A 16717-nucleotide genomic window follows, 5' to 3' on the forward strand; every position below is an offset into this window, starting at 1 on the left:
ATATCTGGGTCATAGTAGGCACAACATGTAATGCGGAGATAAATAAAACAAGTATATCATACAACAATATTATTTAATTTCATTATTAAACATTTCATTCCATAACATATTGATAAACATTTTATAATTAAAAATGTTTCATTCAATTCCTTGTATTTTATTATTTAAATAAAATTACACTAGCAATGGCCATGCAAAATATTTATAAGCATTTTATGCAAATTCTTTCAAGATATGTTAAATTTGTTTTATGGTGATCGTTATAACAATAACATGAATAAAATTTCTGCTATAGAAATAACCAAAACTGTATCTGAAACAAGTAATACTGATACAAGAAAATGGAAGATTAAGAAGATCCTGTTCGTATAGCACAGCATAGTTATAAAGAAGACCACCATAATTATTTAATCATTGAATTAATAAATTGTGTGTACCACTTAATTTTTCTAAGTTATTTGACAATAATCTACACTAAGCCTAACTTGATATAAGACGACATGATAAAATTGTTCGATAATATTTTGTAATGACATGTGATTATTATGCGTAGACTATGATATGAAAATAACAATAATAATTAACCTTTAAATATCACATAATATTCGTAAAATATCCTCTATAATTATTTATAATATCTTATGTGGTCCGATAATACGCTACCTTTACCACGCTAGTCGCTAACCTAGCACATAAGCTGCCCTTGGAATGTTTTATGATCTTAGATTATCGATTTTGTGCATTTGTATGGAGATGCTTCAATAGCCTATTGGTCATGTATAAAAGAAATATTATTTACATACACTATATTTCTATATATCTATTAAATTATGGAACACCATTAATTGATCAGAGTTACAAAAAATGTATAAAACTTGAGTCAATACAAGACTCATATTAAATATATGTGCGATACGTATTCGTAGATTTAGGAAAATCTATGGGAAATTTCCGCGACATATCAAGTGGGAAGGCGCTAGCTAACGCGTTTAAAGGCGGCATTGCTATCACTTTCATGTTATTCATTCAATATGCAAGTGCGCATGAGAGCATCGATGACAGAGTAAGGATCACAGTTGGATGATGGTCGACGGTCCTCCAGGTAGCCTTTCTTTTCTTCGGCCACTGCACGCGGTATTCTGATACTGCAGCCGCGATTTGCGACTCCTGAAATCAAATTTTGGTACTTTTATTCATTCTACTGCATGATTTTATTGCTAAACTCATTTTTAAGGCAAGTAAGTGGTCAGTCCTCTATGCTCAGCGTAATCTCTTAGCTGCGGAGTCATTTAATCATAGAAGTAAAGTTTTTTTTAACCAACTACCCTCGGGTACATTAAAAGCATTATTCGACCGACACATGTTTGTAATATGATATGGTTTTTTACAGTTTAATCTTTGCATATCAATTAGAATACAATGTAGGGTAGAATAAACTTCTTTGGGAACATCATGAGGAAATAAGCTGAATCTTACCAGCACTGAAGTCGTTAATACTGGCGGTCTCGTGCAGACCGGTGAGACGGCGCTCGTTATCTTTGCCTCCGCGAGGATCGTACACCTTGATGTGCTTCATGTGCACCTTGGACAGCTTGTCTATGGCCTTCTCGATTTCACTGGAAATTAAATGGTATATAATCTAACTTGTAGTTACAAAGCATAAAACAGTGGCTCATGGTCAGGGACCCCAACAACATTCTAGTGACACTTACTCTTCTTACTTAACAAACGATAATAGAACAGTATAGTATAGTCAAAGAATATTAGTCAATCATATTTATTATAGAGTATTTCCCAACGCCGGGCAATACCGTCAATCGGCTATTGTATTATGGATAAAAATAGTACATAAGAAATTGTCCATTGCTTAGAGATCATGCTAAATTACAAATTTAAAATATACCATATATTGAAGAAAATACTTACATAATACCGTTCTCTTCTCTCATCTTCTTCGTGGAGAAGTTAGTGTGTGCGCCAGAGCCGTTCCAGTCAGCTACAGGTTTGGGATCAAAGGTTACAATAACACCGTACTCCTCAGCCAAACGGTGTAATAAGTAACGCGCTATCCAAAGGTCATCCCCAGCTGTCACACCCACAGATGGACCAACTTGGAACTCCCATTGAGATGGCATCACTTCCGCGTTTGTGCCGGAAATCGGCACACCAGCGTACAGACAGCAACTAAATGAGAAATGGAATATTTAGAAATTTTATAATTGGTAGAATACGATGTCTTAAAACATCATCTTGTAAGAACAGATTGATGTAATTAAGTACATAACTCGGTTTAGTATATTGCCAAATGTAACGAAAAGGTACTTTGGCAAGAGAGAGAGTTTCTCATTAATTGAATAAACTTACATGTAGTGAGCCTGGACGAGATCCCTAGCGAACACTTTGTTGGCCCCGACGCCGCAGTAGTAAGGTCCCTGAGGGGGTGGGCAGCCGCCAGGAGGCCATCCGAAGGGGCGCAGGTCTGCGTCCAGAAGAATGTACTCTTGTTCAATCCCGAACCATGGCTCCTCATCCTCGCATTGGTCGTATGCTTCTTGGCATTTAATGCGGTTGTTTGTTTCTATTAAAATATCAGGCAATTACATAACTACGTTTATAATATATAATGTGATTATAGAAATTCAAATAGATTCACGGAATTAAATGGATGGAATAAGTATTGTGTTCTCTCCGAAATAATAACATTGATCACTCTCCAATATTATAAAGTTCTTTGTTCATAGCGTAATAAATTTTATTAAAATCCTTTGTAAAATAATATAATAATCAACCAAACATAACCAGCCATGTCTGCCACGGCGAGCATTTACAAACACTATCTTATAAATTTTATAATAAAACTTCATCTTACCAGTAGGTTTCATGTTGTATTTATAGGTATCACACATAACAAGGATGTGGTTTCCTCGTCTGAAGGGATCCTTGTAAATAGCCCTCGGAGTAAGGTAGGTATCGGCATTGTGGCCTTCAGCCTGTCCAGTGGAACTTCCGTCAAAATTCCACTCCGGAAGATCTGGAAATAATAATACAATTGTATAGAATCTATCTCATAAGTCTGTCACTTGCCTGATATCGTCCGAACACAAAATATTGGGTAAAACGCCGATATATTGGGTAATATAATCCAAGGATATTAAATCTATTATATGATTAAAATCATAATGGATAGGAAAGTACTCGTATAAGTGAAAATTAAATCGTATTTAGGTCATGACCCAGGACTCCTTCCAGGCGTCAATATCAGGCGAAAGTAATCAGATTTTTTGCTCTACTAATTAGCTACGCTACTTGCAATCAGCGCTTGTTTGGTGTTTTTCCAAAGTTGGAATGGAATTTTCCAGATTACAATTTATTGAAGTAATAAAACGTAAAATTTGTTTCTCTAATACACCAATCAAATAAAATCTGATGCTACATACTATCGCTCAACAGTAAATTAATTATCTTTTTATTAATTGATTACCTAATGCATTAAAAACTATATTGGTTTTCCGTACCAATTGTGATTAGGCTGCCAAGACCAAGCTCAATTATTACTAGCGTGTACCAACGTTTCACGCAACGACACACTTCTTTAATAAAAACTAAGAGCTATATAATTAATCTGAACGTCACGAGTTAAGACACGCACACAGGGGTTACTTTACCCTCCTTATAAAAAATAAATCAGTTTAAATACATTAATTTAATCTTCATTTAGTAATTTGTCACTTTTCATTATAAAATAAATACATTTTGACGGAAAAAAGAAAGAGTACTAAAAACAGTGCAATAGTTCTGATTAAATTTTACCGAAAATAGTCGTAACTGATATATAAAGTCTTAACGAGTGAAATTTAAAACATCAGTGAAGGCGTGATGTAGCTGGTACAATATATAATAAATAACATAGTATTTCCGCGATGACATCTTTTAGACTTTATACATTGGCAACCGCATATTATTTAATCAAACTCATGATAAACTTCTGCGCAACTAAGTGATTAAATTGCGAAACAAAAACTGTTTATATTAATCTGATAAAATCCTGGTCAACAAGTCATTGCTTGATATTTCACAAATAGTGGTCTAACAAGAATCTACACTAAATATGCAAATATATTTATTTATAGACTACATCTGTGCCTCAGCCAAGAATATTAATACTGAAAATTATAACAAATTTACGATATGTTTACTTATAGTTTGAGGTTGTTATTAACAAATAGTTTCTAATGCTAGACAATACAATATTTTTAATAATAAGATAGTTTTACTATATACCGTATATACAACATTTAATTTTAATTATAAATAATTAGGCAGAGAACGCAAAAACTTTCCCTTTTTGGCGTTCTCTGCCTTGGCTGAGTCGAGTAGCTGGTAAAGTGTACCTATATATTTTAGACTAACAACCTAGCACTAATCTACACTATATAAAATTCACTTCATACACAACCCTATCCAGAACAATAATACGATGAAACCTTTTAAATTCTCATCAAAAGAGCGTTTATTTGTCCGTGCCAGCAACTTGCATTGGAAATCGAATTCACTCTCTAAGTCTTTAGGGTTAAAAAACGGAGGGCAGTATTTTACAGTATACATGGAACTGCTACGGGCGTGTGCTTCATACAGACAATGCTCGGTCATCGCTTCCAATATCCTTGTCAATTTGTCTAAAGATAAACAGATTCTTTAAGAGCTCCACAAATTTTGGAAAATTGGGTATACCTTTTACTAGCAAAAGGCCTCTGTCCTTAATGACAAACGTGGTTGTCAAAGCTTCATATCTGTATATATTTTAAAGATTTACTTTGTGAAACAAAAGTGACGACACTGAAACTATGCTTTTGTCAGGAGGAACTAGAATCCAGGTTTAAAGCAATTAAACAAGCGTTAAATATGCACAGTTTAAAGATCGTTTTAATCGATCGGTTACTAAATCTCCTTAAATCGAATCAGAACCTAAAACGCTGAACTGTCTTTGTGGTGGCCTAGTACTCGACGTTGTACCATAAGTTCGTGCTAGTCCGGCAGCGCTCCTACAATTATCTTTCTATGCGCAATTAACACTTGTTCGTACAGTGATGACAAACATCGTGAGGAAACTTTCATACCGAAGTTGAAGGCATGTCGCGGAAAGTAAGTTGTCTACAAAATAGAAATTATCAATGAAACAGATTAAATATGTTCAAACATATTTCCCGGATCAGTAGCATTTCGGGTTGTCAGTTCGAATGAACTCTATTATTCATATAATCCATACTACACTTCACTACCTACAAAGTAACGGTTCTGTGAAAATATAGCAAAGATCTACGTTTTTAAACTATTAAGTATAGTCCGTCTCAAAAGAGAAATACGAATGACGATTTTAAGTAGACTAGTATAAGAATTTTAATTATATTATTATTTGCCAAAACGTTGGTCGTACAATTTCGAAACATTTTCCAACAAAGCACTTATTTATTGTTTCCAAGTTATCAGTAAATAACGAATAGTATAATCTAGAGCGGAAAACAATACGCGGTAACTGCATAGAACTATAATAGTAATTATGCAATCATAGGTAATATGACGCGCACATTTAAACTGGAACATCCGCATTATGAACTACAATTAGCATGCGGCCTTCATTATTAAATGTTTTAATTATCGCACCATTCTGTAATTTGACTTAGACCAGAATCTAGTCATTAGATCCTTCACGTGAATGAGGTTAAAAAATGTATACTTTCTATATTGACAGCAAACGGGTTGAGGGCTCACCTAAGTAATACTTTTAAGAATTGGTACTGTATCTTTCAATTAAAGGTGTGACAGTTGTTCAACGACTAAGTTCTGAAATAGGTTTGAGTTTCAGTTTTAACTATTAAATGAATATAACGAAACATTAATTCACACATACATTATACCAGTCGTAATTGTTACGAGTAGTTGACTGAATAAAATCAGTGGCGCTACACCCTTTTTAGGTCACAGATTTATGTATATGTTTCATCATTATATGTGAATCTAATAGGCAGGTGATCAGCCTGTGCCTGACACACGCCGACGATTTTTTGTGTCTAAGACATCGGTTTCATCACATTGTTTTCCTTCACCGTTCGAGCAAAAGTTAAATGCTCACATAGAACGAATCTCCATTGGTGCACAGCCGGGGATCGAATACCACTATACCACTTGTGACTTGACGGATAGTTACAGCGAGAGATTTAAAGAAACATATAATTAGATGCATGCAGATATTGTATAGCCTTGCACAATATGTAATTTTTATCAATGACAAGGGGAAAATTCTAATTCACATCATTCAATACAAAATGAAAATGACAAGGAAACTATTTATTATTTTAATAGACCCTAAATAGGATCCTGATACCTGTTACCGTGTATTATTTCCAGGGCGGAACGTTAGTTAGGGATAGACACTACAGGTTCAATAAATCACATATATATATATATATATATATATATATAGATAATTAGACATATACCTTTTGGCTGCTTTGGAATGAATCCGATGGTACGATCCTTGCACCGCAAGTGCTCTCCAGTGCCATCTATCCAAATGTATGTGGCAATTATTTTATCAGCTGGCAGTGGTAGGTCTTGGTACCGGCTTAGCAGTGTTTTTGATAACACAGCATTAGGCGAGTTCGTTAGAACCGGCCCCGATAGGATTTTAGGGTTATCTGTAAAAGAAAACATGATAAGTACATAGTAATTAACACGTGACCATCCAATGTTATTATTTTAATAATGTTTAAATATTAATTTAATCATAAATATATTTTAATATTCTAATTAGCGTTTAAGATACTTCAATCTATAAACAGTGGAATTATCTTCAAATTATGTATATGACTACAAAAAAATTTGTATTTAGAATCATATTAACGCTTACGAATAATATTTTAGAAATAATTAAAAGCCTTTTTGTAGTTAGTTCGGTTCAAAAATCAATTTGTATATTTTATTTTTACTCAAATTTTCCTTTCTACGCTTGTTGCTCGAGAAACAGCAATGTTTATATAAATGAAGATATAAATAAGCGGTCAGTCAGTGGCATTGAAGACGTAATTTCTTCCCGGAATACGGCGGTTGCCTTGTCCAACACTGGCAAGGAAGTCCATAATTACTTTTTACGTTTTTCTAAATATACCATATATCGGCGTTGAATGAGTAGCGCAAAAATCTATTTATCTATTGATGTTATTTAGTTATCATATATTTCTTGCTTTATACAGGTTAATAAGCCAATATAATAATAGTAAATTAGTAGATTAATAAATATATCTAAACGATAAAAATTTATCACCGTTTCTAACTTCCTAAAGGATTTAAGGTGAGTTTAAAATCTTTACAAAATATCTTCAACGTTGACGTGATCTAAATGAGCCGGAGTGTTATTGTGTATGTAATAAATTCCAAAAGACTAAGGTAAATTCCATAATATTTATAAAATTTCGCTAACATAAAATAAATTTCTTATATATTTTAATTCCTACTCCATTCTTAGGCGAATGCTACACGCTCGATAATTATCGTGATATTTATCGTGATATTTATCTTGTATTTTTTTAGTATACTACACACTCGATACGGATCGCGTCAGTACGACGGTAAATTTCATTGAGTACACTCGTACATTTCGTGTTACAATATGAGTAACAATATTAAGAAAGCTTGCGTTGCCATTATTATTATTATTATTATCAGTATATGCTGATATACATCAATATCCAAGACTTTGAATTGTAAACATTTTCCGCTGCAGCACCAGATCGTTTCAAATCTGTTATTTTTTAAATTATTTTCTGTAGTTTGCCTAGTTTGCATTTGAGGTGTCCCATATGGCCGATTTACACGTATTAAGTTAACTAAAAATTTACTAAATATTAACTTAATTTTAAGTAACTTAACCCGTGTAAACAGTGAATTTAGTAAGAAGTTGCAAGTTAAAATTTAGTTGCAACTAAACAAGGTAGAATAGAATTTTGTCTATTTTTCGGTTAAGTTGGTGGGCGTGGCTAATCACTTGACACGTTTGGACAGGCAAAATTTAGTTAAATTTAAGTGAAAAGCATAAGCTGGCGGAGTAATTGCAAAGCTATGCTTTTGCTTTCGGCGCTGGAAGCTCAAAAACATATCCAAAACTATTTGTCCGATATGCGTATACAACAATTAATGAACAGTAGTAGAACCCCTTCCCCAATGAATAATAGTAGCCGGTTTACTCCTTCGCCTTCTTCAAATACGTATTACGTTGAGTCCCCAGAACCTTCACAATCATGTATTGGAGCATACAATACAGTAAATCCCCAATCAGGAAGAGAAAATCCTATAATATTTTGTTCTGTGGTCGTCCATCTTGAGCGAATAAATGAGTTTAACTAATTATTTAGTATTTTTACGTGTAAACGGTTACTTAAAATTTAGTTAAGACTTGGCAACTTAATACGTGTAAATCAGCCTATACTTATAGGTAATGTTTCTAATACAAGTATGAATTCTCTATATTATTCCGCCTCCATATATGCGCGTCCTCTTCCATCGCTGGCAGAATAAATACTGACGCGATAAATATCGAGCAGAGACTAGACGCTCGATATTTATCGACGATAATTGATACGGATCGTGGATTTTTAGATTTCTAGAAATCCAGCGATCCGTATCACGGATCGTGATACGCATGTACTACACATCGTAATTTTGGATCACGATCCAAATATCACGATAAATATCGAGCGTGTAGCATTCGCCTTAGAAGTTACATAACTTGAAATAAAAATGACAACCTGGCCGTCGATCTTTCAGAATCAACATCACATAAAATACATACAGCTGTTGTATCTTGAATATATTTTAATAAAAAAACACTTTAATATTGTTTGTTTCACAAAAAATTTCCCATTCATCAAATCTATTGACAATTTCAACAACGATGACGTTTTATACTTCGAATTTCTAATAATCTAGTACCAGGATCTGTCAAACTAAACGTCACAATGCTTATTATTTCCGAGATGACCCGGTGAACTCCGTATCACCTACATGTATTTGTGCCAATACTTAAAAATTTTAAAACAGCCTATAGAGATCGGACCTCATACTACAACTATAAGACAACCAAGTAATAATTGTTTATTTCTAAAAAGACGATATACATCAAATATTTTAATTAGTCAAATCGGTCCAGCCATATTAGAGTTTTCGTGTCATCTTTCAATAATAATCTGGTGTTTTATGGTGACTGTACACACTCGAAAACCCCGCCTGGTAAGATTCCGATTTAAACATTACATTATCTATATTTTTAATTACATGATTGTCCATTTGGTGGCGCCAATCACCAGTCTTGATCACGGTGTATACTTAGGCCAAATGTGAGCGCCTCTAAATACAACGTACGTTTTTATCATCATAACTTGCGCCACGTTTTTTAATCTAACGCGTATGAGCGCACACAACAAACACATCTGTTAAACTAAAAGCACCCTTTGACTCGGGCCCAAAGACCAACATGCGGTGGAGAGCAAACAGGGCGAGTATACGTTTGCTCTCGCTGGTTTCGTTTAAAAAATTCTACTAGTTTACAATCACGGCCAACGCAGATAGATTTTTGTTGTAACTTACTTTCTATTTTCGTGCTGTCCGCCATGCCTGCTAATTGTTATGACCTGGAACAAATAAAACATATTATAAGCATGTTTTTATAATTCAAGCCTTTGGTGCTAATTATTATTATTATTTATTTATTCAGATAAAATAATCCATCATTATGTTAGTATAAACTTACGGACTAGTGTTAGTATATTATTATTAAAAAGCTAAACATAAAAACATATAAACCCATGAATCATTCAGTTTTAAAAATATGTATTTATATGTCTATCTATCTATACTATGTATGTATATCCGTTGCCTAGTACCCATAACACAAGCTTCACCAGCTTAGCATGGGACTAGGTCAATTGGTGTGAATTGTCTTTAAAAAAAAAAACTAAAGCTATTTTAGTGGCTTGACCGTGCGACACTCCCGAGGTCGTAGTTTAGATCCCGGCTGGATGGATTTTCTACGTCCTCGTATGGCGAAGGAAAACATCGTGAGGAAACCGGTGGGCTTAAACCCAAACACAACGGTGGGTTAGGACAGGCTTAATCATCATTAATCATCTTAAAAAAAGAAGATCACCAACCAGATATGGAAATCGGAGGCAAGGGTTTGTAGGTCTCTGATTTCGTTATAGTACAAAAGGTAATTATTATAATAACTATGCGTGTTCATTCTCCCTTTTAGTACTAAATACGGGGCGCTGCCATAGTAATATATACAACAATTATATATAATTGCGTATCGTATTGAAACTATCATAGACCTGACTTTCGCGATGTTTGTAAATTAAATTTTACTTATCGTTGTATAATACACGTGTATTATTGAAATTAAGACGATTCGTATATTTCGGAATGTTATGCAGCTCATTTGGCATTGACACAAAATACCGTTTACGATAGGGCGTCAGGGCATAAAATTTTCGTCATCAATCTAAATCAATTTAGCAATATGGAATTTAGTTTATATTAAGGTATATTTAAATTTTTTGTTCAATTAATTCGTATTAGGGTTCTTAATGATCCAGGACATATGTAAGGAATCTAAAGCGGAGCAGTCCGGACATGAGTCCGATGATGGAAATACAACTATCTTATAGGTACACAAATTTTCTGTTCCTGATTGTTGGTATTAGGTATATAGGTATATGGGTAATACCTTTCAGGAAAGTGTTTATATAAAATTTATTGGCCCGCGGCCCGGTGCGTGCTTGCGTGAACAAAGAAATAATTCTAGCTATCTTTTCATACTTGAAGCAAACTTCCCCCTTCTTAGTTCAAACCATAGACCCGGGAGTCTATAAATAGGCCATTCTAAATTAACTTTATGGATACGATGTGGCAATGCCTGTATAGCAGAGGTTAAATCTCTAAAACAGGAAGATAGAAACGGTGCTAGCGGATAGTGACATTTAAATTTTTGTATGACACTAATATTATACTCGTATAGACACATTTTATCGTGGAGCGCGCGATGTTGTCTCAATACATGAGTTTCATTGTTTGAATGTAATGCTTTTAATTTTAATTTTTCATGGTGGTTGCAATGAATGTATGACAGCTAAAAATATAAAACTTTGATGATTTAATGCGACAAACGTGTCTATACGCCTATAAGATTACTATACATTTAAGACGCAAGAATATGTACGGCCTCCTTAACGTCCATAAAATGATCTCTCAAAGAACATGAATAAAATTAATGTAATAGACGAGGACAATAGTTAAAAGAGGCACGAGGTCTTTTTTAGATTAATTGTCAATATGGTGAAGTTTAAGAAATAATCCAGTATCGAAATTCAAATCGAAAACCCAGAAATATGCCTATTTGGGCGTCACACGTCAAGTTGAAAATGATGTAATCCATTTTCAACTTGACGTGTATTTTGTGTGAATGTTATAGACAATAACGTGAACAAGGGTTCTTGACTATTCGGTTTATCATCTGTCAAGAAGGCTGACGAATGTGACGGTTTCCTCACGATGTTTAGACCGTTGAAGTGTTAATTGGGCACTTAGAAAAAATATCAATCAACGGATTTGACGGCACAATGACTAGTGACTACGAGAGAGCGAATCTCAGCCCTGAGAGCGTCGCCCGCTTAAGGCCCTATCCCAGCACGAATTGCTGTCTCAGTGTCTCGGGGTGGACTGCGGTGCGCAGTGGAGAGCTGGAGCACTGAGGCGCGCCGGCCCGTAATAACAATTAGTTATTTAAAACATTAAATTATCGTAATTTTATCATTTTTTTTCTGAAATGGATTACTTGGCTCGCGATCAAATATATCGTGTAAATTTCAAAATCATGTTCTATATACATTTTCATTATAAAATGAACTCAAAGCGTCAAAAATTGGCTATGTTTGGATTTTTTTTCTATCGAGCGAAGTTATTTAAATCGTGTATCGATCTTTCAAAATGGATACATAAACTACTCAACTCCACCATATATTTCCATTCGCCCTCCTTCAAGAAACGATGACGAAAAATGGAAAGATTTTTCTTTTTTGTAGTTTGGCGACCGTATAGGTCCTTAACCACAGCAACGCGCAGTGAACTTAAATAATGTTTAGTAACACTTAACTCAGAGTACACTGAACCTTAACACAAGCGATAAAACATTCATGTTTATATATCTAGTTCGATACGTTTATCTCGTTAACTTGACCCATTTGTGTGTTTCGGGCCTTGGTACACATATATGCCGGTTATCATGAGATTAAAATTCACTGCACTCAGTAATAACGATTATTTATTATTTCGAAATTAGGTATTTGCACTCCATGTCAAGAAAAAATATGTTTGTCAAAAATATACTTGTTTTTACTCATTATATACGAGAAATTGTTTGCTTTAAAACAACGAACGTGAACTCTAAAAAATTCAACTACTAAATAATTCATATTTGTACTTACAAACACGTACCAAGTTATACAGATATACACAATAATCTTATTGCAAATATCTATTTGCATCAAAGCGTAATAGATATACACAAATATAATTATATACATAAGTTACTGTCCTGTGCCTTTTGCATTTCCTCTCATACGAAAGCAGAGTACATAGCTTCTTAAAGAGAATTTATAAAGAAAGTTTTCAATTGGGTTCAATAGTTATGCACTAAGGAATTTTAAATTTATCGTCTTGGCAGAGAAATACATTCAGATAAAGCAATGGCCCAATACAAAAGTATTTCGTTTAGATGGTATCCTACAGAGCGTCCTATTGGGACCGACATCTTTGCGTATATTTTTCTTTATAGGCTTGTTTAGTAAGCTGAGCGTTTTATAAAATATTTAGTGTGGCATATTATGTAATGTTGATTGACTCACTTGGCAATGAATTCCTGGCTTATTAATGTACTTAGTCAACCTTAGACCTATGTTAGGAGGAAGAGTCGGTTTAAAGAAGTTTTTGAATGAAATTTAATTATATTTATATGTTTTGCTATTTTAGATAACCTACCTAACTACCAACCACTAAGCTGTCTCTTTTCTAATAATTTTTATATAATCTCATTCGGAATATTCTAATTATGAAATGAAATACAGACTTTTATTGGCATATTTTATTTACATACTTTTTTAAGAAAAGTAAAAAATTAAATTAAAGCATTATTCTCCTAACAAAACAATGCTTTAAAATATTTTTTTAATTATTAAAGTACAATGTGTCCCAACCAAGGAGGTGTCAATTCAATTTAAGTACACATAATCTGTGGCATGCGCTGGTTCCGAGCCAATAGACCAATAACAGAGTTTTCCATTTTGGCGCTATTTCGTACATACGAATTTGAGTAATATTTTCTTGGATAAAACTTTAGAAGCAAAAATGTCAAGTAACACCGACTATACCGATGAAAATTTAACTCCACCTGACATTCTAGAAACAGCTACGAAACTGACGAATAGTCTTTTGCCAGAAAAATCAAGAAAAGCGTACGACAAATGTTACCAAGACTTTATGACTTGGAAACCTATAGCCATGAGATTAAATAAAGTAGTGTATGCAACTGCATATAATTAGGTATTAAAACACTCGTGTAATCTTATTTTGAAACTACACTCATGTTTTAATACCCTCTATTATACAGCTGCATAAACGACTAATTAAATATACTTCATTGCAACTGGGCGACGTTTATTGCTATTTTGTTTTTTTGTAACCAAACCACAATGATTTTAGACATTCCATTATAACAAACGTAATTTTGAACTAGTCATTTTCCTTGAACAATGGCCTTATTGTAAATCGATTGTTTATTAAAATATCGAGTATTGTTATTACGATTTGCTTTACGTCACTAAAAAATAATTACGAAGATAACATTCAATGCTGTAAAAAAGATATTTATTTTTTAACAAATGTCAAGATATCTTTTATAACGAATATGAATTGTTGGGCAAATAAAAGTGTAAGCAAGGAGTATGGAAACATGGCTAAAATTATCTACATAGAATTATCAATATCGCGTTGTATGAATTAGTAACGAAGTTTATGGATAGTTACTTAATTTCTGTATTCCTTTATATGATAAGGCTACCACTGTGGCCCTGCGACCATTGTGCCATGTTATCATAATTATATACCCCATGTCGATTAATTGATGTAAAACTATTATTGTTACGTGTTTTTTTGTTTATATTAAGACATTTTCATAACCCTTTAATCACGCAGTTTGACTTTTTAACACTATGTGTAATTATTTTATATTAGATATTATTCCTTGTTTTTGTAATTTATTGTTATGTTGCGCTCATTTACGCACTTGCGACTGAATTCTTTTGTGTATTTTCCTTCATTCAGTTTGCCTAGAAATGGCTTGCTAGGCTTATTTGTTACTTAAAATTATGTGTGTTTTGCATAAATATTATTACAATAGTAGACACGTATTCATAGAGTCATCTGATAAATTTTTATTATTGTTATGCAAGTTACCTCGCAACTAATTAACATCACTATAAAATGTATGGCAATGTAAACAAATAGCATTACCCTATCGATGTCTAGTGCGCGTCCTTGAACGGATATTTCGGTTCTCTTCCAAAAGCCTTCGGAGAATCGATTTGTATATCAACTTGTTACGGAATTTTTGTGCTGTATTGGTACTTTCCATACTCCAAATATATATATGTTTAGTAACACCTAATAGAACTTTACATACATATATTTGTCATTAGACAAGGAGTGGACATTTATGAGCATGTTTTTATTCTCATAGCAACAGTTAATTGCGTCAAGAAAAATACACTGGTTTAAGGTTTCAGAACGCACGCTTAACAAGATTGGCTCTCGACTAAATACTATCCATTGTCTATAAATTAATATAATATTTTTTTTATCAGTAATAGGTAAAATCATATAATTCTACAAAACTAAACTTAATTTTTAATACGCATATATGATATAATATTCAAAATAACTCTGGTATCTAAAGATCCAAAGGCTAGGTATTTTTTTTCTAATTTATAGCTTAGTTAACAATATTTAAATTTAACACAACACAATCAACACAACGAGTATTTAAAAGTTGTAAAACATAATACAATCACAGATTAATTCCATTCATTAGCTTAGTACCAAGGTGAACACCAGTTTATAATCACAAGACGTCGCCAACAATGTCACCTACATAATAATTACTTTATTTGCATTTATTGCGACTGGACAAGGATTTTATTGCCCTCGAGTAATTCGCTACTTGGGAAATGGGAACATCTTGAACAGCCTTGCGATTCTGTAACTCACTTTCCGAACTCTCACAGCGGTTTTCACAGCGGCGGTCGCGCTCAAATCAGTCGTGAAGCAGTCATTTTACGATTTGGCATTCTGATAAAGAGCTTGTAGTTCATTATTAATTGGTTGAGATATGGCATGGGACAGACATCAAAATTCGTTTCATATATATTTTTATGATAGATTTATATGCAACAATTTTTTTGACGGGAATGTATCATGTACCACTCATGCACGAAGGTCCATAGGTACGAATTGTAATATATATATATTCTTATACTATGATAGCGAATGTATAAGCGAGTAAAAATATAAATTATACTGTGTATAAGGGACTTCCCCAAAAGGGTAGCACATATCAATGATAATTGCTGGTGTATTATCTAATATACAAAATTCTCGATCCCGTACTCCTCCGAAACGGCTCGACCGATTCTTATGATCTTTAATGCATATTCAGGAAGTCACCCCAATATTTTTTTTAATTTTTGACAAATTTTTGTTTTATTTTTATATGATACAGCATACAAAAATACATACTACCCCTAATGTTCACCCCTCTACAATCAACTCCTATTTTTTATTATTGTAGACGGTTATTTTTATTGAACTAATGTTTGAACATTGAAAAAATGTTTCCTAGAAATAACATGGTAAAACAAAGTTTGCCGAGTCAGCTAGTAAGTAAGTTATAATATAACAGTAATTATTCATCCATCAAGCCACGGTGTATTTAAACCATTTCTTTAACAGACGCGATTCAATAATAATATCTTTTAAAATCTTGTTTAGCCCGGAAAAATTTCAATTCCCAAAGTGTGAAATGAAATTGTGAGGGCGAGCTGAATCGTCTAGGCCGAGCTTTTAAGTTCTCTATTCCGATTTTAATATTCGGACTAGATTCTGTTTTAGACATTGCTTCAATATAACTAATTAAGGTCAACATTGATTTTAGTCTATTTTAACTTCGAGATAAAACCGATAACCGGTAAATGAACTAATAAATATGTGTTTTAGTGTCCACGGATAATGTATCGGATATAAACGCGAATTTTGTTTACGGAATGCATTATATTTCAATACAATGCAAATGCAATTTATTAATTGCTATACAACGGAGTTAATATATAATTAATATTTTGTACAAACACCATTCACTTCGAGTGACGCAATGAAATATTTTTATCCGGAATAAACAAAATGTATTATAATTACCCCAGCGCTGGTGATTTCCTCGCTCAAAGAGTATATATCACAATACAACGAGAAAATGCTGCCAGCGTTGAAGGATGAAGGCCACAGGGACCAAACTTTTTAAATTTCAAATTTATAATGAGATAAACGTTTTCATTACAAAAAA

General features: G+C 33.3%; 1 protein-coding gene across 1 annotated transcript in view; it reads right to left on the minus strand.

Moving 5' to 3' along the window:
• Positions 1 to 141: 141 nt before the first annotated feature.
• Positions 142 to 16717, minus strand: part of LOC125062537 (glutamine synthetase 2 cytoplasmic-like) — a 30794-nt gene continuing 14218 nt past the window's right edge. The window contains exons 2-8 of the mRNA XM_047668541.1: positions 9640 to 9683; positions 6498 to 6695; positions 2870 to 3031; positions 2365 to 2578; positions 1927 to 2184; positions 1477 to 1616; positions 142 to 1167 (exon numbers count right to left, since the gene is read on the minus strand). Of these exons, the coding sequence (XP_047524497.1) occupies positions 1019 to 1167; positions 1477 to 1616; positions 1927 to 2184; positions 2365 to 2578; positions 2870 to 3031; positions 6498 to 6695; positions 9640 to 9664 (1146 nt within the window). The 5' untranslated portion in view covers positions 9665 to 9683 and the 3' untranslated portion in view covers positions 142 to 1018. The remainder of the gene's footprint in view (positions 1168 to 1476; positions 1617 to 1926; positions 2185 to 2364; positions 2579 to 2869; positions 3032 to 6497; positions 6696 to 9639; positions 9684 to 16717) is intronic.

The sequence above is a fragment of the Pieris napi genome, chromosome Z (genome assembly GCF_905475465.1).
Source record: "Pieris napi chromosome Z, ilPieNapi1.2, whole genome shotgun sequence".
Lineage (NCBI taxonomy): Eukaryota > Metazoa > Arthropoda > Insecta > Lepidoptera > Pieridae > Pieris > Pieris napi.